The 26452-nt window shown below is 42.5% G+C and overlaps 1 protein-coding gene across 1 annotated transcript; it reads right to left on the minus strand.

The window, feature by feature from the left end:
- On the minus strand, nt 1-25969 carry TWF1 (twinfilin actin binding protein 1). The gene is made up of 9 exons (XM_054024747.1): nt 24374-25969; nt 17250-17327; nt 13165-13343; nt 11771-11866; nt 5760-5864; nt 4528-4653; nt 4185-4335; nt 3612-3733; nt 1-1137 (listed from the first exon to the last, which is right to left on the minus strand). The coding sequence occupies exons 1-9, from the start codon at nt 24396-24398 to the stop codon at nt 967-969; spliced, it is 1053 nt and encodes a 350-aa protein (XP_053880722.1). The 5' UTR covers nt 24399-25969; the 3' UTR covers nt 1-966.
- Between the last annotated feature and the right edge of the window lie 483 nt (nt 25970-26452).

The raw sequence follows: 26452 nt of genomic DNA on the forward strand, positions 1-26452 counted from the left end.
CCTTCATAATGTATTTATTATATTGCAGTAGAAATGGCAAATGCATTGGAAAACCATTTGTAATCAATTTGTTTTCTTTCAAGAACTGATTCAGTATCATGAAGCCTTTTACTAAGCATAAACAATTTTGCATCAGAGTGTACAGATAATATAGTTTAACAGTATGATTTAGAAACATTTTAGTATAGTGATTTTACAGCAGCTCCATAATTGACTGAATGCATTGACTTATGCAAATTTGTAATGTTTTACTTGATCATACAGTACATAACAGTTTAAGGGTGGTATAAAAGTATGAATAATTCTAGTGCTTTCAATGTCAGATTTCTTTAAATGACAGTTCCACAAAACTAGAAGTTAATTTCAAGCAGCAAAACCTGTGTGTGAAAAATAATCTAGCTATTCCTGAATATTTGCATCAGGTATACTAGTTTCATTCAGCTTCTCTATTCAGAGACAGACATGACATACAATAAAATGTTTTCCTTCGTGATGGAAGGAAAAAAAAAAAGTCTTTATTTGGAACACTGCTACAGAATCCACTCCTGCAAATCTTTACTCAAATGAGTACTCTCATTAGCTTCAGTGGGCTACTCATGTGAGTAAATGTTTGCAAATCTAGCCCCACAGTGACAGTTAACCCAATAGTAAGAACTGACTGCAGATTAAATAGAATCAATATTCAGTACAGAAATCAGGAGTTTATTATAAAGTGTATAGCTATTAAATAATTAAAAATAAAGCACTATTAGTTTTGTAATCCTTTTCTAGTTCTGAACTGATTAACAACTCTTCCACAGTATATGAACAATATAAACTCTAAAATGGCAGAGCCAGATAAGTGCTATGGAAAAACAAGGATTATTTCTAGCATATATCAGTGTGGAATGATTTCAGTTCATTACTAAAAATCAGAATTTTTCATCTCCTATTGTAGTGTATAATTACCAGTGCAAGTAATAGATTTTAATCAGTAGGTGTTTCAGAGTCTGCAGGACCCCTAATTAGTCTTCGGATTCCCCTTTTTCCTGCAGGACCTTTTGGCTTAGCAAAATTTTGTTTGTGTGCATGATGTTTTGGATGAACCTCTTCGTAAAGGAAGTCAGGAGTTAACTCATCACCATTATCTATTTCAATCTGCCAAGGAGGATAAGAGACAGTTAAAGGTATTTCATGATTTTTATTAACAACTTGTGAAAGATTTTATATTTACTGAAGCACTAAAACTATATTCAAACAAACATAAGCAAGAAAGTTCAGAGTTCAAGGTGAAATGGTGACCCTTAATTCATGTGTGTCCAGCGCCCTTTACAAAACTGAACATACCTACATTTCTTTTTGAGTTTGGCAGACCCTTCCTTACTGGTATGCAGTTTTTGTGGTTTAGCTTCCCAATTTGTTTTTCAGGAGTACAACACAAATGTATCTCATGTTGGAAGAAACTCCTTCAAACTTCATATTCTGTCACAACCTTTCAACTTTTAGTAGAAAAACAATCATTTTACCTAATAAAAGTGTTTTAAAAATAATATTTGTAAAGGCAACCAATACACATGTTGCTTTCCCTGCAGAGAGAGTAAAATGGACCTGAATGATCTGCAGCCTAATGCAGCCCAGCCCAGTGTAACTATTCAGACAAGGAAGAAACTATAATAAATTAAAATCTTTATCTATAAAAGTGTCAAAACACAGCCCTGCCTGGAAGAAAACTATTGTTCTCAAGCCAAAATCCACTGGTTTTATTGTATGAATTTAGATCTCTGAAAAATTCTTTGATCCTGTACCACTGAGCATTTAGAATATCCTGACACCCCAACCAGGGCCAGTAATAGATCCATCAGCAACTACTTTGCAGCAAGAGGTCAAACAAATCCTCAGGAATACTTTTCCTAGTCATTTCAAAGGTCATGACAGGGCGTTATTTAATTTTAAAGAAAGGAGAGCATATTGACCTCTATCTAATAAATATGTATATACAAAAGTTACTTTTGACATAGCTTCAATAGATGAGCATTGCAATGAAAGAGAATCTCTGGCTGCTATTAATCCTGCCATGATTTTAATACTGAAATGTGATCCACAGAAACAAAATTAAAAAGCTCTCCCCCATTTGTAGCATCTGCAGTTTAAGAACATGACCTGATGTACTGCAATCCTTGAAGAGCCCTATCGAATATTATCAGTTCTTGAGTTTAGAAGCAATTTTTTCTTTATGGTAATACAGGATTGGAATTCTTTATAAGAAAAGACATGCACTTATTTACAAATCCTAGTTTGCACTAATTAAGGTGCTTAAGACAACAATTAAAGTTACAGGGTCACTGCCTAAAATTAATTGTTTTTGAAAGTGTAATTTTTTTTTAATCATGAAAGTGCAACTTACAAATGTAGAATTTTTTTAAAAACATAACCACTCAGAAACAAAACAATACTTTAGAGCCTACAAATGGAAGCATGAAGGAGCATGTGAATGTTTAGCATATTTGGCACATAAATATCTTGCAACACCAGCTATAACACTGCCATGCAAACACCTGTTTCACTTTCAGGTGACATTGTAAATGAGAAGTGGGCAGCATTATCTGCTGTAAATGTAAACAAACTTGTTTGTTGTAGTGACTGGCTGAACAAGTAGTAGGACTGAGTGGACTTGTATGAGGTAAATTGAAAAATACATTTTCTTTTATCTTTTTTACAGTGCAAATATTTGTAATAAAAATAATATAAAGTAAGCACTGTACACTTTGTATTCTGTGTTGTAATTGAAATCAATATATTTGAAAATATAGAAAAACATCGCAGTTTAACAGGGCAATTAAAACTACGATTATTCGCAATTTTTTTAAAAATCTAGTTAATTTGTTTTGCATTAATCGCATGAATTAACTGTGATTAATTGACAGCCCTAAAAATTTTGCTTGACCTCATAAACCATTGTTAGCCAATGCATACAGACTACACTCACATATTAATAGGTATTATACACATGGTATATTATATTAAGTGTGGGGTATAAATTGTATTATGCCTTCTCTTGCTCACTTAAGTATCCCACAATACCATGTAAAAGTACAAGTCAACATTTTGCATAGGCAAATGGGAAAACTGTCAAAGATAATATATGTAAATATTCTACCCTGGTAGAGGTAGGGGAATGCCTTCATGGCCCAACTAGTTTGGAATGCAGTGTTCGAAAACAAGAGATAAGAGGGGTATACCATGGTACTAGTAAAACAAGGTAATTGGGGAAAATTTAGTCCTTGGGGTGATGTATACAGTGCTTCTTACTTGTAAACAGGTCTAATATAAACAGAGGCCGTTTTGGGGGCATATTTTGGGATCACACATTCTGTGTAACGTTAACTGAACACGCAGTGAGAACCTGCTTCCCAGAAGAACGGTGATGTATTAAACTTTCTTTCTTGTATCATATTGTTTTCTTTATAGACAATAAATTGGCTCAGCTTGGTTATTTGGTCTCAAACATTTTTAATATTGACACGCAAGTCCATTAACCAACAAAATTCAGCTATACAGAAGATAAAACTCAAGATAAAGGAAATTAATGTTCTTCCCTCACTGAACAGATATGGGACCTCTAATATGCTTACCTTTCTAATTATCTGCATCCACAGTTGTCTTTCTACAATTTCTAACAGTGGGCTTTTGCAACTAGAGTATAGCATCCGTTCTCGAATACTGCACGTATACCCAGGCATAGAGTAGATAAATACTGCAGAATGAAAACAATGTAAGAACTATTACCTTAAAATCATGACTTGTGACAGACATTTAAACAAAATATTCTACAAAGTCTGAAGGGGAAGAAATAACAGCACTACACTTCTTTAGTTACAACGTAAACTTGTAAGTGACCAATGAATGGAAAGATATTGGCCAATATTTTCAAGCGAACAATGGATTTGGGTGCCCAATGGAGACACTCTAAAAAGTTCTTGATTTTCAGAGTGTGTTCAGCACTTTCCAAAAATCAGGCCTTCTTAAAGCAGTTTCAAAGTCTGACACTCAAAGAACATTGAAAATCAGTGGCCACTTTTGAAAGCCTTGACCACTGAAACTATGCAGCAAATTTTATCATTTACATACCATCTTCCCCATCTCAAGATTACTTCTAAGTTATATGAAATGAACAAATTAAATTTCATATATAGGAATTCTCATACCTATGGATTCCAAGTAATCTCCTTCATGGGAATGCTTATAAAGGAAAAAATGATAGCGTGCAGAATCCTTTGGAATCCTGTTTGGCAAATCCTTAAGTTCAGTATGGAGTGTGTTGGCCAAAACAATAGTTTCATTTTTTATATCAATTTGCTGTTGAAACAAGCACAAGTTACAGCAGATACAGAGAGCAGCATAAACAGAAAACCTGATATGAGAAAACAGATAATTTAGAATCCTATTCTGAATTAAACATTTGCAGTACATATTCATACATGCACAATTTAAACAACTACTGCATAATTGTATTCTGTACAATAATTAAATGCAATATTTTGTACTTGCCAGTTGCACATAGTTGAGCTGTTTATTTTTCAGTTTTTCCAAAGCCTGAATAGCTTCCTTAGCCAAAGGGAATGCTACTCCTTGCAGTGTCTGATGCTTGGTATCTACACCAACTTCCACTTGTACCTGGAATTAATATAAAACAGTTTAATTATAATCTAAAATCTTCAAAGTATTCACACAGATTTTAGTCTCACAGTAAGTACTATTTGATTCGGCATTCAGTGAGTGACAGAGATTTTAAAAGTGACTAAAATGGCATTGCCTTACTCAACAGATCTGTTCCTTTTTATGTTTATAGAATCACATCTGCTTACTTTTCAAAAAAACAAAAACAAAAAAACCCCCACAATTTTCTGTTTTTTTTATATCATTTTCCCATAACTCTAAGCTCTCTGCAATGGTGAAGTATCAACAGAATAATTAGTTAAGTTGCAATTTCAGAATCTTTAATACTGATGATTATGTACAAACCAGAAAGAAAACAGCTTGACTTTCATATTCCGGGTGGAATCCTAGTGCTGGCTGGCAGTTAGAAAAAACTTATTTTCTTGTAAATTTAGCAGATTTGATATGGAACTCATCAAAAGCCTACAAACATGGAAACCAATTATGTCACTTAGAGTCACTTTTCAGAGAAGAACTATTGTCCATATGTGCAATGGTAATTGGGCACAAGTATCTATCTAAGGGTACGTCTATACTTACTTCCTGGTCCGGATGTAAGCGATCGATCTTCTGGGATCGATTTATTGCGTCTTGTCTAGATGTGATAAATCGATCCCGGAAGTGCTTGCCGTCGACGCCAGTACTCCAGCTCAGCGAGAGGAGTACGCGGCATCGACGGGGGAGCCTGCCTGCCGCGTCTGGACCCGCGGTAAGTTCAGACTAAGGTACTTCGAATTCAGCTACGTTATTAACGTAGATGAATTTGCGTACCTTAGTCCGAAGTGGGAGGCCTAAGGCTAAGTCTTATTCTTTTTTGTTACTGTGCTAATAAGTTAGTACTTGAAAATATTGGATCATTTTTTACATTATTTGACCAGTCAATTGGCCAGTTATTTTTTGGACTGGTCAAATGCCCAACCCTAGTCTGTGTGTCCCTGTCCCACCCTGCAGGCTTTCTGAAAACTTTCGACTTGTTTGCTTCTCTCCTCCTGCAAGCGTCCTCTTACAATACTTCAGGAATTCTCCACTCATCCCCCTGCCTGTCTTCCCAGACAATGTAGTACCTCATTAATCTTAATTTGCCGAAGTTCCTCTTCTGCTGCAGTCAGAGGGGCAGGGGAGGACTGTGATATCAAGTATTTTCTGTATCCATTCAATGAAACATCATCCTGAAAACACAGAATCAGTACTTGGCATCAATGATTCTTCAGTTAAGTTTTCTTTGAAGATACTTAATACTCGGAAGAAAGGGAAAAAACAGTTAAATAATCTTTGAGAAGATAAGGATTGTCTCTAAACAATATTATTTAGTGCAATAAAAAGATAGGAAGCTTATCTAGAGGGCTTTCTTTGTACTATTTAGGTAACATAGCAGGGCCCTAGAAACATCTATGGTGGGGAGTTTCTTCTCCCCTGGAGTGGAATGGGGTTTAAGAATGATTCCCCCAGTTTTCTATCAACTGGGTTAAATGGAAAAATGGGAACTACTTTGGGAATACATTTAGGATGAAGTCTCGACACCAGCCTTATCTTGATTGAATATGCTATGAGGAGGGTTGGTCATGAGGACTTGGAGTTCACTGACTCTTCCACATGATATAAAGGCCACCTGGAGAGTAAAGTGGTGAAGAGAGCAATCACTGAGAGATCCAAATGGGTTGGGGGGGCTCCACGAGACTCACAAGCACAATACGAGATCTCAAAAACAAGGGCACTCCCTGAGTGGAGGGAAAGTTAATTTTACACTATTTATTTCTCTCCTTGGAGAGAAAATGTAAAGTTAACCCTTAAAAAAAAAAAATCTAGAAATAGTAGGGTGGAAGAATACTGAGTATGATTGAACCAGAGGCTCAAGGTGGGTGAGATGTTATCTTTTATTGGACCAGCTTGTGTTGGTGCAGTAAACTTTTGAACCAGAGGCTGGCATGCTGAAATTGCTGCAAGGCGGATCCTAATGAAAGTGATGGAGAATCCAGAGAGTTTCAGGTACAGAATACAGTCAAAATCTTGGGGATATGGCTCTCCAAAGGGTCACAGCTCTGCAAAGATTGAGAATCGTTTCCATTCTGAGGATTGGGTTCCCCTTATGGAGGGCTTCCTGCTTTGTAGTAAGATTTCTCAGACCTACAACAAACAATCTCTCAGTAGTACTTATCCAGCCAACTTCCAGGCTGTTAGAAGTAATGGTTTCAGGTCTCAATGTAGAATTTGGCTGATTTCTGTGACATGTCAAGTCTGCAAATGTATTTTAGGCTGAGTTGCTGAATTAGATCAGTCAGCCAGAACTGTCTGGATGACTAAAAAGCTATTAGACCTGTCTGATTTTTCTTATCACTCTGGGTATGAGAGGAATTGGAGGAAATGCATACAGGAGACCCTGATTCCTGCTGGTGTGCTGAGACTACTGCCTAACACAGTGAAAAATATTGCAGGGATGGCCAAACTAACTGACCTCTGAGCTGCATATGACAATCTTCAGAAATTCAAGAGCCGAAGTGTGCCTGCCAGGACTCAAGGCTTCGGTCCATTGGCGGCCCCTCCCCACTGGGCAGAAGCCAGAGACAACTTGCTGGCCCTGCTTGGTCACATGGTACCATCGCACCCCAACCCACAGCAAGCTGGGAACTGCTGCCATGGGGTGAGAGAGCGACAAATAGCTGGAAGCTGCAGACGGAGCCGCTGCTTTTGCTGCTGCCTCACCTCACGGACCTAAAGCAACAGCCCCTTCGTGCAGCTCCCAGCGGTTTGCTGCTGCCTCTCCACATGGAGCTAATACCTGGGAGCTGCAAGGAGTGGGCTGAGGGTAAGGGGCGGGGGGCATGACTCAAGCTGTTGGGGGGACCCTTTACATTGTGCCCCCCGAGCAGACACCAGTCATTTCTGGCAGAAGCTCCTATCCCCACCACCCTGCCGCAGGGCTGAAGCCCCGAGCTCCACAACCCCAGTCTTGTAGGAGGGCATGAAGCTCGTGGTTACAGATGACCATGGTTTCTGTCATGAAAACCCAGGCTTCTTTCTAGTGGGATAATCATAGAATATCAGGGTTGGAAGGGACCTCAGGAGGTCATCTAGTCCAATCCCCTGCTCAAAGCAGGACCAATCCCCAACTAAATCATCCCAGCCAGGGCTTTGTCAAGCCTGACCTTAAAAGGGGGGAGGGATAGCTCAGTGGTTTGAGCATTGGCCTGCTAAACCCAGGGTTGTGAGTTCAATCCTGGAGGGGGTCATTTAGGGAACTGGGGTAAAAATCTGGGGATTAGTCCTGCTTTGAGCAGGGGGTTGGACTAGATGACCTCCTGAGGTCCCTTCCAACCCTGAGATTCTATTCTATTCTAAACCTCTAAAGAAGGAAATTCTACCACCTCCCTAGGTAATCCAGTCCAGTGCTTCACCACCCTCCTAATGAAAAAGTTTTTCCTAATATCCAACCTAAACCTCCCCAACTGCAACTTGAGACCATTACTCCTTGTTCTGTCATCTGCTACCACAGAGAACAGTCTAGATCCATCCTCTTTGGAACCCCCTTTCAGGTAGTTGAAAGCAGTTATCAAATCCCCCCTCATTCTTCTCTTCTGCAGACAAAAATAACCCCAGTTCCCTCAGCCTCTCCTCATAAGCCATGCTCTCCAGCCCCCTCAATCAGCAGGCTGTTGTTGAGAATAACTGGGTGTTCTCTACCTGGTCTGGCTTTGGTATCCGAAGGGCTTCCGCAATGAGGCAGGGGTATAGCTAGTGATCATAAAGTGGCTATGGAATCCTTCAGCAAATAAAAATCATCATCTGTATGGGTGATGAATATGCCTATACTCTCAGAGGGCAGGTCCTCAATGGTATTCTGCACCTCCTTTTGGATATCTGATGCTTGTAGCCAGGATGTTCTCCTCATTGTGACTGCAATGGCCATGGATTGAGCAGCCATGTCCAAAGCATCCATGGCTGCTTGCAGAGATGTTTTTGCTACTAGCAGACCCTCAATTACAGATTTTAATTCCTCCCTGGTATCTTGAGGAAGATGCTTTGTCCCAGGTTAAAAATAAAAAAATCATACTTAGCAAACAGAGCTTGTAGTTTGTTATTTGTGATTAGAGAACGGCAAAGGAATAACCCCTTTCTCCCAGAGAGCTCTAGCTTCTTAAGATCTTTGTCTTTGGGAGTAGCCTTCAAAAGGCCAGGCTGTCTGACTCTCTCAGACTGCTGTGTACTCGGTACAGAGGATAAGATGATGGTGCTGGAGAACTAGTGACTTCTGACAACAAGTCTGCTGGAACTATTAGGGCCTTGATTGTCAGCGTTGGTACTGAGGGATCTGGTGCAGACACATTGGTACCAGATGTAAGTACTGGGGTTGTTTTGGTGTTACTAGGTACAAAGTAGGAAGTGATCCTGTGTCACTTGCCCCTGTATTACAAGAAGACTCTGCACTCAATTTCTGTGGGTAGATCGAAGGCATATAGTTCTTCTTATGCTCTCAACTAGGGGCAGTAGACTGGTGACGGGAACCATGTTTGGTCCAGTATCCTGCTCTACCTTTCCTTGGAATCTAAACAGGAAAAGGGGGAGAATATACTAAGAAGTAGCATGTGGATGGACACAGCCTGTTTTTTTGTCTCTGTCACTGACAGTAAGAGGAAAGTAAGGGATAGTTACAACTGATATGCCCTTTGTGTTCTTATGTTGGGGAGGGCAGCAAGACATGCACAACCTAGGTGAAACCCAACAAACACTGCTATTCAAAGATTCCAGTGTCATGTATATGAGGTGTATGCCCAGCCAGAGTGGGATCCATACCAGCAAATACTCTAAGAAGCTGCGATTTTTACAGAAATGTAAATCAGACGTGAAACACAACTAAGAACTTTATACCCACATTAGAACCTCACTGAATAAATATGTTTAGGGATAAAAAGCTAGAGAAGTGAGGATGAGATTGTAAGGGATGAAAAAGAAAGAGGGAAGGATAAATGGATGGTAAAAAAATGAAACACGGGGAAGTAGAGAGAAAAATCAATGGGTTGATGGGAAAGAAGGAAAGAGTGTGACAAAGACCACAATAGATTTTAAAAAAATAGATACATCTAGAGAGAGGATAATGAAAGTAAGAGATTGCAGAACATAATAAGCTATAAAAGCATATGCAAATAGAGAAGGAAATGTAATGCTAATATATAACAATAAAATAAATATGATCATCTCTCTCGCTCTTCTACCCCTTCCCAGCCTGTTCTACCTGAAAGAGAGCAAAGAGATTTCTATGCCATCAATGAATTCATTAGCTCCTGGATTCTGCTCTAAACTATTCCTTCCAGGGATCACATTTTTGCCTGGGTTCAAAGAAACCCTCATGAAAAGTGGGCTGGTTATTGTTTTGCCTCTGAAATGAACCAAATTCCCCCAAACAAAAAGGTATTTAAAAAGGGTTCTGTTGGAGCATCCACCAAACCTTCTACAAAGGGAAGTTATCTACTTTGTAACATTTCTTTTCTGAAGATATCTTGCAGGATTCTTAGTCCTAGGCGTAGCTCAGTAGAGAGCCCAGCAGAACTCTCCTAGCTCTCAAGGTTTTGTTTTTTTACTCTTAAAGGCAAGGGATAATAAGGTAGGGTATAAGTGAGGGCTCCCTCAACTGGCTGTCAGGCACCATCTCCTACCGAGGGTTAAGTATGCTTACACCCCGGTCAGTTCCATTTATTGCATGGGAGGTGAAGCACCCAGAAAGAAAAAGCCAATTCAAGAGGATCAATATGGGAAGAATAATAAAAGATGTCTCAGAAAAATTAAAAGTGCACAAAAGGGGACACTTCTAAATAGTAACCTCCAAACTCTAAGGGGCAAGTGGATTTGTGAGTAAGAATCCTGCAAGAAGATCTCTTCAGAGAAGTAGAATTACAAGGCAAAATGTTTTTCCTTTCTCTAAAGATATCATCTGTGCAGAAGAGCACTCCAAATGCAACACAAGCTCCTATATCTGCCAACACAGGGCAAAAGGAAAGCCTTGAAAGGCTTAGGCCTTTGTAGCAGCCTGACAGATTATCAGAATTCACTGGGCCTGATTGTAGAATCCTTGGGCAAGAAATAATTTAAAATGGGAAGATCCTCCAACTGTTCCTAGAGGTGACTGTTTACCCTTTACAGTAATTAAGCACAAGAAATATACAGCCTCAAAACAAACTGTTTGAAAAGGAATTTAAAATAAAGTGACACTTAAAACAGAAATGCTGTTCTGTACACATTTTATACTGCTGTTCTCTTTCTAAATAAAAGGAAAAAAGATTTATATTTAAATTATTGTAGCAAGAAGAGGGTCTGAAACATAAGGCCTCGTATTAGAGGCCTGGGCTAAAGTAGTGGTCAAAAAACTTTGCTGATATAAAGCAAATTCAGGTTGTGAGCAAGAGGCAGGCCCTGCTCACAGAATTTGGCAAATATAGGGCTAATATTGCAAAAGCACACATTCCTAAGAGATGCAAGGCACAAAGCACTCAAGCAAGCACATTCTAGAAGGGTGGTACCAGAACACCTCGATACCGGTACTTTCCCCAAAGATAACAGGGGCACACTGACCCATCTTAAGGATAAGGTCAGGATGACAGCATGATGAACAGAGATGTTTTGATCAAACCTACAGGTACAAGGCAATGGATGGTGCCCCGATACGTCAGAGGGTGATACTTAACTTGTTTGTATCTGTGTATAAAGATGTATCTCAGAGGGAGTGTCTTTGTCCAGGGGGACAAAGGGCAGCAGTGGAAAGTCCTGCCACTGATTGAGCTGAGTCCATTGGCACTAGCATTCATGTCTTAGTATCCTCGTAGAGTCTGCCAGGTGCTATTACCGTGCTTCGTCGATAATAAACTTGGCCGGGCGCCTTCGCTACTAAACCAAGCCTTGTGGTCTTATTGAGCAGTTCACTTGAGATCTGCTGTGCCAGCTATCTGCGCAGAGCTGGAATAACACACGCACGCAGCTGAACATCTGACCACAATTATTATTTAAAATGTTTTACTATGCAACTTAACCCATAGAAGAATTTTATTATTCCTGAAAAACAGCATATATGCTGACATTAAAAATATACCTTTGTTGTTCCAAATACTTCATCTTTAATGTGACCACCTCCAAATTCTTTCTTCAGAGTTGCCCGTGTTGCTGCATACAACATTTTTTGACGAACCTGTTATGTTGCAAAAGAGTTGCTTTTGATTTTTTTTATGTACATGGAAGCTAGTGCATTTTCATGCTAAAATTATTATTGGACTTCTAAAATATTTCATTAAGCAAAATAAAAGTTACAAGAAGAATAATTACAATTTAAAGCTATAATTAATAATAGGAATACACTCAGTACAATGAGCTTTGGAGTGTGATAATTTGACATGCTATTAAGCATTTGAAGGGTACGATGAGAGATGTTTTACAACAACCCAATCAAAGTCATTCTAAATTGCAACTGTTAGGGTAATTTTTAGAGTATGGGGGATGTTTGGAAAAGTTACAAATAACATAGTAACATCTTTCAAAAAAAATATCTGTTCTAGATTCTGTTGTTGCAAGCAACTGGCTTTAAAAAAAAAAAAAAAAAAAAAAAGAGAGAGAGAGACACAACGGCCTACAAACATCCCGTTACCCTGTTTTGGTTCAATAATGGATCTGAATAACTATTGCAACCACAGAAGGAATAAAAGATAAATACTGAAGTGGAATATCCAAGTTAAGATGTACTTCAGAAAAACTTAATTAAAAAAAAATTACTGGAGCCTATAAAAGCAGCACTAAGCATAGTCACCTGCCTTACAAACAGAAATAGCTCCATAAATCAGCCCTGTTAATCCAATTTTCCTTCTTGATTAGGATGGCGTTTAAGTAGATTTAAAGGATAATGACTTTTTGAGGAAGACATCTGTATCACAGAAAATATTCAAGTTCTTGTTTATTTTATGGCTGAATGCTTCTAAAAAGATGGTGTTTCCTTTCATGAATTTAATTAATGAAATCAAAAACTTACACGCTTCAGCTAAATAAATCTAATATTAATAAAACCTTTCATTTCAATACATAATTAGCATTAAGTAGACTGTAATCTTTACCGTTCTGGAGTTCCTCAGTTACCCAATTTTCTCTTGTCTCCTTTTCTCTTCCGCAACCCAATCCTGAGACAGGCCAACAAGCCTACCTATTTATTCACTGTATTTGTAGAGCAGAAGTCCCCAGGAAATATTTTCTTGCTAAAAACAGCTGGACTCAATATGGAGCCAACTAATACAATTCCTAAATCGGCATGAAATAAATTTCAAGATGCTTGCCCACTTCCTTCCAGAGTTAAGCAGGCCACCTCCAAAACACTGCCAGCTCCTGCTCACCTGGGATTTAAACCAGATGGCCAAGATACTGCAGATAGTCTGGAAATCTGTAGCTCCTTCAGACTTTTAGACAATGTGTTTTTAACAACATGAAGACATTAATATTACTTACATGAGAGTGATCTGGTGACCATGCAATAAAGATCCATTCATATCCTTGAGCATTCTGAGAATCTAATCTGTATAATACATAACATGGTTGCTGGTCTTCAAGAAGAGGAAGAACAAAGGAATCATAATCCTTTTCCCATGATTCATCAGGCTGCCTAGAGGATCCCACTACAAGCTGTTCTATAAACAAAAAACAAAAACAAGAACTGCAGGTCAGTGAAGTGGTTTGAAACATTAAGCTTTTGCAATTAAAGATACTTATGGCTTAATCCTGCAAAGTTCTGCCCATGAGAACGGAAAACAATGGCACTTCATGCAGCAATACGTACACATACGTATAACTGTTTGCGTGATCAAGCCCTAAATTATTTCAACTCTTAAATACTAGAACATAAGAAAATATCCACTGGTTGGTCTGATTTCATTGTTGGCCTGCAAGGTTTTCAGAGCAAGGACTTGCAAGTAGATGTGGAAGGGATTTTCACTTAAAATAAATAAATCCGGTTTGGAGAGAGAGTAATGTATGTATGTAATGCTATGTACGTAATAGCAGATAGAAAGAAAAAGAGCACTATATAAGACTCAAGTTCATGGAAAGCCACAATATTAATTATTATTTATTGTACCTAGAGGCCCCATCTGAGATCAGAGTTGCAATAGACCTGTACGTGCATGCACAGAGTACGTCTACACTGGAATAAAAGACCCAGCGCACAGTTGTGATTAAATAAATAATAATAATAATGGAGATATCCCATCTCCTAGAACTGGAAGGGACCTTGAAAGGTCATCAAGTCCAGCCCCTTGCCTTCACTAGCAGGACCAAGTACTGATTTTGCCCCAGATCCCCAAGTGGCCCCCTCAAGGATTGAACTCACAACCCTGGGTTTAGCAGGCCAATGCTCAAACCACTGAGCTATCCCTCCCCCCCAGCTGATTGGCCTGGGTCAGCTGATTTGGCTCGCTTAACTAAAACCTTAAATATTAAAACCTCTTTAAACCTAGATTAAACAGGTAGTGTTCAAATTAAAAGCTCAACATGGAATGCCTCAGCAATTCACAAGATCAGGCTGAACTTCCTTGACTTCAATTGGAGGTTAAATAAGACCCCAAATTAGCACCAGATCTCCCTTGTTCCCGTTGAGCAACAGGACGCACACCACTGACAGAAGAAGGGCAGTGTGGACATGAACCACTTCAGTAATTACTGTGGTGGCTGTTAGTCAACCTAACATAGGTTAACTTACATTTGTAATGTAGACATGCCCTCAGTGTCTTGTTTCTACCTCGTAGGATTCAGAAACTCAGTTACAAACTGCAAATAGGTTGGGAAGACTATGCCTGCATTGATTGTGTCTTGCTTAATTTGACCATTTAGTCGATAAACTTTTTTCAAATATGACTTAATAAGTATCACTATTTTATCCAACTGACAATGTTTTTATTATCATCATCATCATCAAATAGGCTTAATTCTCATATGAAATGTTTTGGAAGACTTAATTACTGAAACAGATGTGATGATAGGATTCCTCCCCTCCCCGTTATGAAGCATGTCTCAATTTCAAACTAAGTATGTCAGTAATCTCTCTCAAAATATTTACCTGCCTTATATAAAATACCAAATAAAATAAATATTTAAAATATATAGTTTGATATGTACAAAAATACACAGCTTGATAAAATACATAGACATGGTGCTGGTTTGACAATCTTATTGTAGTGTTCTATCCTGCCACGCAGAATGTGTTGTTGGAGTCCTAGACCTGGCCTCTAATACTCCAGCTCACTGCAGACTAAGTGTACTGTACAGTGGTGGAATTACTGCCAACTTTCAGAAGTGGCCACTAACACTATTTTTCAGAGGTGCTGAGCACTCATAGCTTTCACGGACTTCAATGGGAATTAGGGGGACTCAACAACACTTTTGAGAATCATACTCAAGGTGTCACACTGGACACCTAAAATATCAGAGAACTCAAAATCAGTGACCACTTTTGAAAGCTACAGAACAGGGGATTGGAAGGTGGAGAATAAAATTATGTTGCTCAACAGCAACCCTACTAGCTGATTGAGGAGTGACATCAACATGCTCCAGAATGAACCCTATCTAGTCATGGTGACTCAGGGTACGTCTACACTACCCACCAGAACGGCGGGTAGCAATCGATCTATCGGGGATCGATTTATCACGTGTAGACACGATAAAATCGATCCCCAATCGCTCTCCCGTCGACCGCTGAACTCCAACTCGGCGAGAGGCGGAAGTAAAGTCGATGGGGGAGTTAATCATGTGAGTTAACTGCGATTAATCGACAGCCCTAGTTATAATCTGTATCTGTACAAGGTGTCATGTAATACGTCATTGGAAAACTAACAGCTCACTGATCATTAACATTCTTGCGTGATGTATGTACCGTCAAACAACAAATGATTATACAGATGTGCTGGAATTATGATGAAAATGGGTTTAAACCAGGCATATCAGGGGGAAATTAATAAATAGGATTTCTTCAGACAAAGGAATGTGGTTCTGTCTGACTGAATGTGTCTTCCATGTAAATTGAGCAAGGTGTGATGAAGGACAAAGAAAAGCACACAAACCATTTGGAGAGCAAGTAGGGAAAAAGTGATCACTTATTCTCAGTGGAGGATGGAGACTGCACCACCAGGAAGCCTTCCTACCTCTTGAAACAGGGTCAATGAACTTTGAGAAATATACTTTTCAAAGGTTTACTGGACTAAAGAGTGTGACAGAGAACCCCTAAGTTATCCTTCACTTGAAGAAACAGGGAAAACCAGTGTCTTGGACTAGCTGTTAGTCAGGATCCCCATATCCATTGCTGGAAAAGGAAGAATGGTGAGAAAACTACCTATACTACAGTGGCTCTCAGTTCTGGGTGTCCTGAACAACACGTTAGAATATCATATTGGTTTTTGTTTCCATTTTCTGTGTCTTCACGCTGAGTATTAAACTCAAAACGGAAGACACTCCCACTTATTACCTCCATGCTTTATTTAAAAGTGAGATGAGATGGAATGTAAAATTTACACACACAAAGCCAAGTGTTGTACTTTGCTGATGTCAATGAAATTCAACAGGCATACAGTGTGTCAATATTTGCTAACCTAATCTGGAAAAACCTTATCACATTGCCCCGCCTCACACTAGAATATCTACTGTTGCTTATGCCAGTGGTGTGCTGCTGGAGGGGGGTGGTATTGCAATGGCAGGAGATTTCCCAAAAAAGACAAGTGCAGGGAAGGTCAAAGTGGACTCATTTACCTTGCAATACCAAAAATGCTTCTCCCAACTTACTGCTGTTTCAGAGCAGTGCTGATGCCTGGGCTCTGGGAACAAACCAAAAGGTCTGTTTGTGCTTAGCTATGCACTAAGTTATACAATGTTTCAAACAGTTTGATTCAACTGTTGATTTAAAGCCAACAAGCTTTGATTAAAAAGCTAATGGCTATAAGTTAATTTAAAAAAAAAAATGGTGAATGCCATATTTTGACCATATGTTTTCAGCTTTGCACATCTGCCACAAAAATTCAAAGATAAATTTCATGTATTGCACCAAATTATTTTCAATAAAAAATATCTAGTTATTTGTGCATGAGAACTAAGGAACAGTTATACTTCTTGAAAGACTGGGGATGCAGATTATTGTAGTTGTAGGAACATTTAAAATGCATCCAAGGGGTTTGCTGCAGTGTTAAAATCCTGAGTAGAAAAAAACCCAAAAGAATCTACACAAGTGTTCCTACCACTCTTTACCCATCTCTCCATTTTTAACTGTTTTCATAAGTTGTTTCAATCCTTTGAGATTTCTGACCAGCCACACATCACTACTTACTCTGATATGAAATGACCATTCTTTTTCCAATATGAAGCAAAAGACGAAAATACTGGAAAGCACTGAAGCATCACTGAAATTCAATCCTATCTTCATATATGGAAGACCCTAGCAATGATCAGGTTTGTGTTCTTTACTTGCACATGCAAGTCACTAAAACATAACTAGTAAAATACTAAAAAGGAATGAGACATAACAGAAATAAAATCTGTATTAAAATATAACTAACCATTTTCAATAACTATTTTTAAAATCCTGTATTGTCCATATCTTGCTCTGGCAAAGGTATCTTTAACATCTCCACAAGCTGGAAAAGAAAAAAATATAATATTAATTGAATTCATGCATTTCACCTATTTCAGATGTGTATGTTTAAAGTACACTTGTTCATGTGATCGTAAAAAGAAGCTAGTACTAAACCTTTCAGCTGCACCTTTACCAGAAGTCAGATTGAAAATAAATCATCAGTTATTTTTCCCCAAGTTCCATCCACAACTCCTGCTCCACTCACATTGTCTTATGAAGGGTTGAACTATCAGTTGCCAGTTTTGGTTGGACGTATTCCTGTAGGTTTCATCACATGACAAACTTTAATTAAGATTAATCTTTAATTCTTTAATCCAATCCTGGAGGTTTGGCAACCTTATCTAAACAAGCATTTCTTTCTTGTATACCTTACTCAGCAATAAAACAGTTAACAATGCTGACATTTACGTCATCATTCTTAGGTTTCAGTTAATACTCCATGGAGATGGATTGTGTTACATCTCTTAAAGCAATACCTTCAGGATTCCTGCGGGCTCAGGTATATAATTTTCAAATTTATGAACTGCCTACTAGCTAGATACAATGCAAGAGTGATGTGTAAAAGAGAACCCCAAAAAGCATACAGATAGATATTTTTAGCATTTGGTTGTTGGTCTTTCCTAGGGGCCCCTGAGTACCACTGATGAAGCTTCCCTTCCATCTTTCATATCTACCTCACACTGCTATGTGTCTGATAACAATTTTCAGTCCCTCACTTCTCATAATAGGACAAGTTTAGAATGAAGCATCTGCCTTAACCTCTAATTTCCTTTGTAGTGCTTGTTTGTTGCATCTTTTTACAGACTCAAATATACTTTGCAAAGTCACATTTTAATCATTTTTTGTAAATGAATTAATTTATAGATTATTGATTAGATCAAGCAGGATGTTTAGTGTATCTTTGTGTATTATAAGGATCTGAGGTTGAACTGGGGCAGCTTCATTCCCCTGGAGGGTTTTTCCCTCTCTCCACCATCTAAAAAAAAAAAAAAAAAAGTTAAGGGGGAGATTTTTTGAGGTACTAATGGCAGTTAAAAGCAACAGAGGGTCAGACTAACACGGCTACCCCTCTGATAATGGCAGTTAGACTTTCAATTCACATTGTAAGTCACTGTAACTTAGATGTCTGAAAATCTCTCTCAAAGTCTCTAGCCCTAATGGTTGTGAAAATAACTTTCAAAATGCAAATTGCATGTAAACCAATGAAGCATTGTCCCCTCCTAACTGCTGAAAGTGAGAAGCAGCTTTTTGGTTTCTTTCATCCTTCCTTGCCAAGCACAGCCTGCAGGCCACTGGGAAGGAAATAGGAGAAGGTCTGTTATGCCACTTCCCCCACAAAGAAATGCAAATTATCTTTGTTTATACCTGTAGTATCAAAAAACTACTGTAACGAGGTCTGCAACAGTAGAAGGTGCACTAACTGGATGCCTGTGGTTTCATTTTCACAACAGAAATGATTAATATGCAGGCATTACGTAGTCATAATTAGGTTTCAAATCTACCCATCAAGGTAAACAGTGGGATTTCACCACTTCTAGTGCTATTATTTTTCTATAGCCCTAACCACACTACTAAACTATACTATGAAAGTAGTTAAACATGTTTTAAAATTGGTAACATCTATACGAAAGAAAGATGGCAAATTCATTCATACAAGCATGTTGAAGAATTGTTTTTGAACCCTGCGAGGATTATTCTCATATTAGGAAGAGAGCCTGAGACATAAGTCCTTTTATCAGAGACCTGGTATGAGGCAGGACCTGCTCATAGAATTTGGCAAGAATAGAGCTGATATTGCAGAAATACACATTCCTAAGAAGTGCTAGTCAGAGTACTCATGCAAACACATCCCGATATCAAGTGGTACCAGAACATCCCGATATCAAGGATGGTACAAAAACATTCCCCGAGGATAACAGGAACACACTGACTCCTCATAAAAGATACGGTCAGGATGACAGTACGTAATAGAGATGTTTTGATCGAACCAATATGTACAAGGTGATGGGTGATAACTAGCTACATCAGAGGGCAGTAACTATGTTAGAGGGACAGTACTAATTTGTTTGCGTCGGGGTATAAAGATGTATCTCAGAGGGAGCATCTTTGTCTGGCCAGATAATTAGACTAATTCACCTTCACACAAAAACCCAGGACCAATGTCAGCCCTATATGTAAGTAATATGCTACTAAGTTTTCCTGGTCCTTTCCCTTTTCCAGAAATTCTCTCTTCCCCTCCCCCTACTGCCCCCCCAAATGATACATTCCCGCATCTTCCTGAGAATTGTTTGTCCTCTGCTCCTTCTTTTCCAGGATTAAACCTATGCACCAAAATGATAGCAAAACATGTAACCAGTTTTGTTCTGGCATCTATACAGACCATTTTCTTAAAGTTTCCCACCACTGCACTACCATCAGTACTGCTGTACCAACTGCAGTAACAACAAGAGACAAGGCCCCCAATGTCCCGCAGCATTTTTGCCACCAGGTCATTTATACTTTTTCTAATTAGGCTTAATAGATTTTTAAGGCCCATGATACTATATGATCAGCTAGTCTGATCTCCTGTGTAATACACGCCCATAGAATTTCAGCCAGTGTTTCCTGCAGCTAGTCTAGCAATTTATGGTTTAACTGGAATATATCTTTTATAAATATGACAGTGGGAAAAACACCAGTGTCTTGTTTACACTTAGAGCTCCCACAAAAGGAATTGCATCAGTGGCAATGCAATAGCTTGGTGAAGAGAGAACCTCTGTATTCACAGAAATTCCCCATGCCATGCCCCAGCAGGAGTTTAGAATGTAAATAATCAACCTTCACAAAATTATCCCAGATAGGAATTTTTAAAAATATGGAAATTGAAGACACTGGGGGAAGAAGTGTGTGTGTGTGTGTGTGTGTGTGTGTTAAACATTTCAAAATCTTCAAAAATGCACGTGCACAACCTACTGTAGATGTGCAAATGCCTTGACTTGTGAGAATTCATTTTGAAAATCTGGCATAGTAATTATACCTATAGTGCTATATAATAACATAAATGCAATTGTGCTTATTTTAATGTGACTCATGTAATACATTTAAAAGACTTTAGGTGGATTTTCCCTATAGGTGGATTTTCCCTATAGCATAATGCAAGCCAACATAGGTATAATCAGGAATCATGGATATTTGTTATCCTGATTAGAGATCCAAAATTTTGGGTCTAAATTTTGAAGCACTTCTTCTGTCCTTATCTGTTCTTCTCTGGCTGCAGAAACAGAAAATATATTCTTTTTTACCTTCACCTCATAGCCGCCAAATACTAGGGAAGTGGTGTGTGTGTTTTGGCGGGGGAGGGGGGAGGAGGGGAGTATTCTGCTACTATACTCCTACCCCAGCCTTCTGCTGTGGGATGTGTGTGTTTCTCCACAATTTTAACTCTTCCTCTATGTGTTCACTCCAAGTTCTGTCTCAGCTATTTCTCAAAGCCTTCAAAGAAGTAGTAGAGAAAAACCTGACATGATTCTTGGCATTTTCAGGGCTGTCCAAATGATTCTGAATAGCAGTGGTGAAAAATTAATAGATGTTAACTACACTGCAGCAGCTGCTCGGGAGAGCTACTAGGAGCAGCAAAAGCAATGCAGTCAAGAAGTTTGTTCTATATCTGCTCCCATTCTAAAACTTACCACTGCACCCATAAAGGAAAACTTTCATTTAAAATGAAACAAGCAGAAATTAATGACTCCGCTCTGTACAGTTGTCAGGAACAGCTTCCCGAGCAACATCATACCTCTCAAGTGTCCCTCATTTTGGGGGAAGTCACTCATTCTAGTCCCAGTTACCTACCCAATTACCCTAATTTTTATTGTTAAAAATTATTCACATCCAAAATATGTAAAATAAGGTATAGAAAAGTATTTGAATCCAAAGAAATTATTTTAAGTTTTCTGCATGAATGTTTTCTCCTTTGTCCATCACTTCTGGTCTTGGTCATCCAAAGGTCAAGAAGTACGGTTAGCAATACACCTCTACCTCGATATAACGCTGTCCTCGGGAGCCAAAAAATCTTACCGCGTTATAGGTGAAACCACGTTATATCGAACTTGTTTTGATCCGCCGGAGTGCGCGGCCCGGCCCCCGGAGCACTGCTTTACCGCGTTAAATCCGAATTCGTGTTATATTGGGTAACGTTATATCGAGATAGAGGTGTATAAAAAGTAAGATTTTGTATTGGCCAGACAAAGCTGCAATGCAACAACCTCAAAAGTTATGATGTCATACTGCCATGAGACTTTGTCCAATGCAGACCAAAATCTAAAAGATGGTAGCCAGATTAAAATTGACGTCTGAATCAAAGATGTGAATTTTAGCTTATTAAACTTGCCTGCCACACATTCCAACAAGACAAAGGAACTAAATAAAAGCAACATCAAAGATAAATTGGATTTTTTAAGAAGAAAATGAATTCCTCAAAAGCAGAGACATTGAAATACATTAAACATCTCAGGTATCAGAGGGGTAGCCGTGTTAGTCTGAATCTGTAAAAAGCAACAGAGGGTCCTGTGGCACCTTTGAGACTAACAGAAGTACTGGGAGCATAAGCTTTCGTGGATAAGAACCTCACTTCTCAGAAGTACTGGGAGCATAAGCTTTCGTGGGTAAGAACCTCACTTCTTGCATCTGAAGAAGTGAGGTTCTTATCCACGAAAGCTTATGCTCCCAGTACTTCTGTTAGTCTCAAAGGTGCCACAGGACCCTCTGTTGCATTAAACATCTCATTAACTCCCATATGGACATGGTAAGTTACTGCAAAAGAGATTTTAACATAAAGCGTCCAATTAACACAGTATCAGCAACAAGCCAAATACTCAGATTTACTCCAACAGGGAGCAAATAATCAATTTATACTGGGGCACAAGGAAGGAGCAGAGAAGCCATAACTCCCCAGCTATTCTAAATCTTCAGATTACATCTAAAACATTTGATCACTTCCCAGCCATCTCAAACACCTGTCAGGGATAGTCTAGGTTTATTTGGTCCTACTCAAGCACAAGGGGCTAGACTTGATGACTCCTCTGGATGCTTCCAGCCCTGCATTTCTATGCTCCTCTTTCCAGCTATATGGTTTGTACAATTATTCACCAACATATTGCGCCCATCTGTGCTTCACAGTTTTGGGGTTACTGGATGCCCCACAAACAGACTGCTACTACATCATAGTTGCGTGCTCTAGGCAAAGGATAACAGAGGACCCAAACATCACAGTCAAGGCCCAGATAGCTTGGTTACTAACAAAGGCATGGAAAGGGGACCTTGTCCTGGTCTCCAACCCAGAAGGATAAGGGCAGAAGAAGGGACAATTTAAATGTTTGGGGGAGGGAGGAAAGACCAGGCAGTTCAGCCCCCCAAGAGAGCAGGGGCAGTTTAAAAGCCCTAGAGTGCGATAAGGGAGAAGGCAGCTTGGAGAAAAAAGGGGAGGAAAAGGGAAGGGGCAGTGCAGACGCTGGGGGAAGCAGCAAGGGGGCACTGTAGAAGCTAGGGGGAAAGGGCACTGGAAGGGTGCAGAGGGGCAATTGGGAGCCCCAGGACCCGGGAGCGGGAGGGGCCCTGGGGAGCCCCAAGGGGGTGCAGAGGCTGGGGGGGGGAGCGGGAGGGGCCCTGGGGAGCCCCAAGGGGGTGCAGAGGCTGGGGGGGGAGCGGGAGGGGCCCTGGGGAGCCCCAAGGGGGTGCAGAGGCTGGGGGGGGAGCGGGAGGGGCCCTGGGGAGCCCCAAGGGGGTGCAGAGGCTGGGGGGGGAGCGGGAGGGGCCCTGGGGAGCCCCAAGGGGGTGCAGAGGCTGGGGGGGGAGCGGGAGGGGCCCTGGGGAGCCCCAAGGGGGTGCAGAGGCTGGGGGGGGAGCGGGAGGGGCCCTGGGGAGCCCCAAGGGGGTGCAGAGGCTGGGGGGGGAGCGGGAGGGGCCCTGGGGAGCCCCAAGGGGGTGCAGAGGCTGGGGGGGGAGCGGGAGGGGCCCTGGGGAGCCCCAAGGGGGTGCAGAGGCTGGGGGGGGAGCGGGAGGGGCCCTGGGGAGCCCCAAGGGGGTGCAGAGGCTGGGGGGGGAGCGGGAGGGGCCCTGGGGAGCCCCAAGGGGGTGCAGAGGCTGGGGGGGGAGCGGGAGGGGCCCTGGGGAGCCCCAAGGGGGTGCAGAGGCTGGGGGGGAGCGGGAGGGGCCCTGGGGAGCCCCAAGGGGGTGCAGAGGCTGGGGGGGGAGCGGGAGGGGCACTGGGGAGCCCCAAGGGGGTGCAGAGGCTGGGGGGGGAGCGGGAGGGGCACTGGGGAGCCCCAAGGGGGTGCAGAGGCTGGGGGGGGAGCGGGAGGGGCGCTGGGGAGCCCCAAGGGGGTGCAGAGGCTGGGGGGGGAGCGGGAGGGGCGCTGGGGAGCCCCGGGGGGGTGCAGAGGCTGGGGGGGGAGCGGGAGGGGCGCTGGGGAGCCCCGGGGGGGTGCAGAGGCTGGGGGGAGCGGGAGGGGCGCTGGGGAGCCCCGGGGGGGTGCAGAGGCTGGGGGGGAGCGGGAGGGGCGCTGGGGAGCCCCGGGGGGGTGCAGAGGCTGGGGGGGGAGCGGGAGGGGCGCTGGGGAGCCCCAAGGGGGTGCAGAGGCTGGGGGGAGCGGGAGGGGCACTAGGGGGCACTGGGGAACCCCGGGGGTGCAGAGGCTGGGGGGAGCGGGAGGGGCACTGGGGAGCCCCGGGGGGTGCAGAGGCTGGGGGGAGCGGGAGGGGCACTGGGGAGCCCCGGGGGGTGCAGAGGCTGGGGGGGGAGCGGGAGGGGCGCTGGGGAGCCCCGGGGGGGTGCAGAGGCTGGGGGGGGAGCGGGAGGGGCACTGGGGAGCCCCGGGGGGTGCAGAGGCTGGGGGGAGCGGGAGGGGCGCTGGGGAGCCCCGGGGGGGTGCAGAGGCTGGGGGGAGCGGGAGGGGCGCTGGGGAGCCCCGGGGGGGTGCAGAGGCTGGGGGGAGCGGGAGGGGAAAGCGGCACTGGGGAGCCCCAGGGGCGGTGCTGGGGGGAGAGGGACACTGCAGAGCCCCGGGCCGGTACCTTGGATGCCGGTTTGGTGGGACATGCTGCGATGGAGCCGGGACGCGACGCTGGGGCTCTGTCTCCGCCTCGGTCAGGAACCGGCGGGCTCGGGGGGCGGGGGTCAGGCTGGCCCGGGACACGCACGTGACGCGCCCTCTCCACTCAGCGGCCGGGAGCCCGGCTCCTTCCGGGCGGGCCCTGCGATGGGAGCCGGCTCCGGGCGTGAGCCGGCCTGGGGCTGGGGGATCCCGATTCCCGCCGGGACACCCGCGCTGCGCTGAGGCGGGTTTGTCTCTTTCCAGCCGCTTCCCTGCCGCCTGCCCCACGCGGCCCGACAGCTCCCAAATATCCCCGTCCGCTCCCCAGCGGCACCCTGCTCCCCCGGCCGGCCGGCCGGCTTCTCCGCCCGCCCTGTGCTGCACGGGGCCCGTTCGCAGCCCCGGCGGCGGACAGGCCCGAGTGGGCGGGCGCTAGAGACCGGGACTGGGGCCACGAGCAGCGGTGTCCGGCGCTCGGCAAAGCGGACAGCCGCGGGAGATGCGGGGCTGGGGGGAGCAGCGCCTTGGGCGGGCTTGGGAGCGCGCTGGGGGCGGGGGGGCTAAGCAATCCATGCACAGGTAGGAGTTTCTGTGCACACACCGCGCCAGGGCTATAGGTGCAACTATAAAGAGTCCATCAGATCTTTGGGAAGTTTGCTGGAGGCTGCTGTGATGATCTCAGTGCATCCGAAGCGAACAATTCCCTAGTGAAGTGCTTCAACCTCTGAACAATAACCCCGTCAAGGGCGCTTACATGGAAAAAATTTGACTGCCAAGCTATTTTTAAGGTGATATCACGCGCACACACAAACCAATTGGAGGACGTGCCATTAAATAAGCCACACTTATTTGTTAAAAACTTCATCTCTGAAATAGCTTGTGTGACGTTATTGACATAAACTGGGACCATATAGATCATTGTTGCAACCAAGGTCCTGTAGTGGCACCCAAATCTTGTATAAATGGGGTGTCTAAGACAAGGTTATGGTTTACTGGTTATGATTATGCTGTCTATATGTGTATATCAGTTTTGTAGTTGAAGTTATGAATATTGGCTCTATACTGTCTGTATGGCAAACTTATGCTATGCTTCTGGGTGACATCCCAGACAAACTGGGATTAGCTCTGCCTAGCCTGCTTGATGGCCCATTAAGGACCATCAGCTATACAATGGACCCATTGAGAGAAGGCAAATATGCCTTGAGACTCAGCAAAGTATACAGGGACTGGCCCATGTGACTCCAGGCTCCATTTTGCTGTAATTTTCCACAGTAAGAACAAAGAGGTGTTCTTACACCTGGAAAAGACTAAGTAAGGCTGATGCCTCATCTCCATTTTGTCTTCAATCCTGCTTCTTACCTCTGGAGGGACTTTGCTACAAACTGAAGCTCTGAACAAAGGACTGAGGACCCATCCGAGCTGGGGATGTACTCCAGAGACTTGATTTGAACCTGCAGTTTATTCCATCACTGCTACAAGCCTGAACCAAGAACTTTGCCATTACTGTATGTAATTGATTCCATTTAACCAATTCTAACTCTCATCTCTATCTTTTTTCTGTTATCAATAAACTTTTAGATTTTAGATTCTAAAGGATTGGCAACAGCGTGATTTGTGGGTAAGATCTGATTTGTATATTGACCTGGGTCTGGGGCTTGGTCCTTTGGGATCAGGAGAACCTTTTTTCTTTTACTGGGGTATGGGTTTACATAACCATTTGTCCCCTTAACGAGTGGTACTGGTGGTGATACTGGGAAACTGGAGTGTCTAAGGAAATTGCTTGTGAGACTTGCGGTTAGCCAGTGGGGTGAGACCGAAGTCCTCTTAGTCTGGCTGGTTTGGTTTGCCTTAGAGGTGGAAAAACCCCAGCCTTGGGCTGTAACTGCCCTGTTTGAGCAATTTGTCCTGAGTTGGCACTCTCAGTTGGGTTCCGCCAGAACCGCATTGTCACAGCTTGTCTGATGAGATTTAAATTATGTCTGCTGTTCTTCACTGGCAGTAGACCACAGATGAAATTTAAGGTGCAGTGTAGACCTTTAATTAGAGGTTTAGAGGAGGG

This window comes from Malaclemys terrapin, chromosome 1, assembly GCF_027887155.1.
Source record: "Malaclemys terrapin pileata isolate rMalTer1 chromosome 1, rMalTer1.hap1, whole genome shotgun sequence".
NCBI lineage: Eukaryota > Metazoa > Chordata > Testudines > Emydidae > Malaclemys > Malaclemys terrapin.